At 64.5% G+C, this 3,171-nt stretch overlaps 1 protein-coding gene across 1 annotated transcript in view; it reads left to right on the forward strand.

Moving 5' to 3' along the window:
• Positions 1-3,171, forward strand: part of LOC104545437 (NEDD4-like E3 ubiquitin-protein ligase WWP2) — an 8,138-nt gene that overhangs the window by 689 nt on the left and 4,278 nt on the right. Inside the window, 6 exon segments of the mRNA XM_010190580.1 lie at positions 863-944; positions 1,311-1,439; positions 1,641-1,698; positions 1,700-1,726; positions 1,860-1,931; positions 2,018-2,106. Coding sequence (XP_010188882.1) covers positions 1,312-1,439; positions 1,641-1,698; positions 1,700-1,726; positions 1,860-1,931; positions 2,018-2,106 — 374 coding nt within the window. The 5' untranslated portion in view covers positions 863-944; position 1,311.

The following is a 3,171-nucleotide window of genomic DNA, read 5'->3' on the forward strand; positions in this document are numbered from 1 at the left end:
TGCAGCAGCGGGGGTAGCCCTGGCCTGGGAGGAGAGGGGTCCTGGCCCCAGCATCAACTGGGCAGACTGGGGGGAGGCAGGGCTCTGTGTGGGGCCGAGCACCCCAGGATGGATGGGGTCCCTGGGATGGATGGGGTCCCATCAATGTATGTGGGGTCTGCCAGGGCTGCGGCCTGGGGGCTGCGGTGGCCGGGGGGTGATGGGGGTGCGTGCGTGCGGGGTGTCCCTGCTGCCATGGAGCAGGGCCCTGTGTGTGGGGTGTGACGCAGGCGTGTGGAGAGAGGAGGTGGTGTGTGTGGGGCACGCGTGCTGGCAGCAAGCACACGTCAGGGGGCAGAGCAGGATGAGAGGGGGTGATGGGGAGCGGGTGCAGCATCACCCCCAATTTGGAGGCCCTTGCCACTCTGAGGGTGCAAATGGTGCCGGGAAAGGGGTGTGTGAGAGGTGCTGGGCAGTGGGGAGGCTCCGGGCACGGAGGGGATCGAGCAGCGGTGCTGGGGGTACTGGTGGTACTGGTGTGCCTGTTTGATGCCTGTGCACGACCGCAGGAGCTGTGGGTGTCAGACAGGGCCGTGTGGGGGGGGTGGGATGGGGGGTGGTGGGGATGCATTGGAGGAGGCACCCGTGGGTCGGCATGGGGGGAGGCTGCGCTCAGGGGGGCTCTGGCTTTGGGGACGCTGGAGAAATCCGTCCCCTGGAGGAGCACCAGTTTGTGCCCATGGAAGAAATGTAGGGGTTTTATCCTGCCTTTTCTATGTGAACCAGTGGGGAGGTGGGATGGGGGAGCCCCCAAACTGCGGGTGAGCGGGGAAGGGGCTGGCCAGGGCGCCCCAACTAATGCTTCCTCTCCATTTTCTCCTAGAGAAGAGACAGGACAACGGGCGAGTGTATTACGTGAACCACAACACGCGGACCACGCAGTGGGAAGACCCTCGCACGCAGGGGTAGGCAGCGGGGACGATTTTGGAGGGTCCATGTGCTGGGCTGCTGAGCACCATCTGTGGCACCCAAGGCCCCGAGAGCCGCGAGGAAGCAGCGCTGAAGCCCCGGAGGGTTGGATGTGGCAGCGAGGGAAGCGATGGGGAAGAGTGCAGAGTTTTTTGGGCAGAAAGAGGTGTTTTCTTCTTGCCCTGTTGCCTTCCCGTAGGGATGCAGGCAGGCACTTGCTAATCCCGTACCATGAATCCTTCCTTTTGCCTGGCTCGGAGCTGCAAATTGAAGGCGGTCCCCAAAGGCAGCGATTTGGGGGCTGCGGTTCAGGGCGAGGGATGCCAGGGGTGCCCACCCGCTGACCCCCTCCTTGTCGCCAGGATGATCCAGGAGCCGCCGCTGCCGCCCGGCTGGGAGATGAAGTACACGAACGAGGGCGTGCGCTACTTCGTGGACCACAACACTCGCACCACCACCTTCAAGGACCCACGCCCCGGGTTCGAGTCTGGGTAAGGGGTTTTGGGCCGGGCCCCTCACTCTGCAGCCGGGCTAGGAGCTGGGACTGGAGCTGTTTGCAGCTCCTGCCTTGCTGTGGTTGTGACAAGCTTTGGGGCTTCCTGTTTGGGTCTGACGGGGGTGAGCTGTGCCCTAGAGACCTCTGATCTTCATTGCTAGGGAAGCTGAACCAAAGCTTGTGGTGATTTTTGCAGGAGTAAGCAGGGGGGCTCCCCAGGGGCGTATGACCGGAGCTTTCGCTGGAAGTACCAAGACCCCCCAGTTCCGCTTCCTCTGCCACGTGAGTAGAGGGTCCTGGCAGCTCGGGGGGCTGCTGAGTCATGGGGCTGGGTGGGTACATGGACGTGGGTGACCCCCATGGACCCCCACCACGCCAGCCCGCACAACACCTCGTGTCTCTGCCTTGCTCGCAGTCCAACGCGCTGCCCAGCCACGTGAAGATCAGTGTTTCCCGACAGACGCTCTTTGAGGACTCCTTCCAGCAGGTGAGGAGGTGCTGGGGCTGCAGAGCCCGGGGAGGCGCAGAGCCGACCCTCACACTGGCCCGCGTGACGCTCCACATCCTCCCCAGATCATGAACATGAAGCCGTACGACCTGCGCCGCCGCCTGTACATCATCATGCGAGGAGAGGAGGGCCTGGACTACGGCGGCATTGCCAGGTGAGCGCCACACCGCGCTGACCGGGGCTGTGTCCTGCCTGCGGGCACGGGAGCTGCACAGGGGGTCTCCAGCCTTTCTGCAGGAGGAGCCCAGGGGCGTTCAAATGGGAAACAGTCTGAGTTTTGGGAACGGTGAGACACCCCAACAGCATCGCACCAACCCATCCCTGGCACTGAGAGGGCTGGGGGACACAGCTGGGGCTCTCTGGCTGTGGTGGGATGGGTCAGCGGCCTCTTCTCCCCGCAGCCCCACAGGGTCTGGTGTTTCCCAGGACAGCCCCATGGGGGAATGCGGCTGGTGACGCTGCCGGCCCCAAGGATGGTGCTACCACAGAGCGAGGGCTGTGCCTCAGCTGGAGGGGGGTCCCATGTCCCCGTGAGCCCCCACTGGCTCATTTGGGGTGTCTGCCTTGGTGTTGGGTTAATGCTTTCCCCTGTGTGTTGGTACTGCTGGGCTCTCGCCCCCTGTGCTGCTGCTGCCCCGGCTCTGGCGCGGGGGCTGCGCTCTCCGTGTCTCTCCGTGTCCCGCCAGTGGTTTTACCCTATGGTAGGTTACGTCATGCTGTTCTACCACAGGGTAGAACCACGGACGGGATGCGGGGCTGCCTCCGCGGCCGACGGCTCCCGGCTCCCTGCGCAGCTGGGGCGGCAAAACCAGGATGGGTTCTGTCCTGCACCGCTTTACAGCTTGGGGTGGGGCTCCTGGGGGTGCGTGTGTGTGTGTGTGTGTTGTGTACAACAGCCTGGGTGGTGTCCACCGGGATCAAGGGGCTCTGAGTGGGGCCTCCAGCAACCCGGGCTGTTTTGTGCTGGCATCTCCAGACACCCCCCCGGATCACACCAGGGTGCGATGCTTACCCTGGTACCCCGAGGGGATGGGTGTTTGTGCGGGGGCACACGGCTGGCCCCTCGATCAAGGGGCTCTGAGTGGGGCCTCCAGCAACCCGGGCTGTTTTGTGCTGGCATCTCCAGACACCCCCCCGGATCACACCAGGGTGCGATGCTTACCCTGGTACCCCGAGGGGATGGGTGTTTGTGCGGGGGCACACGGCTGGCCCCTCCCCC

This window comes from Mesitornis unicolor, unplaced genomic scaffold, assembly GCF_000695765.1.
Source record: "Mesitornis unicolor isolate BGI_N332 unplaced genomic scaffold, ASM69576v1 scaffold30018, whole genome shotgun sequence".
NCBI classification, from domain to species: Eukaryota; Metazoa; Chordata; class Aves; order Mesitornithiformes; family Mesitornithidae; genus Mesitornis; species Mesitornis unicolor.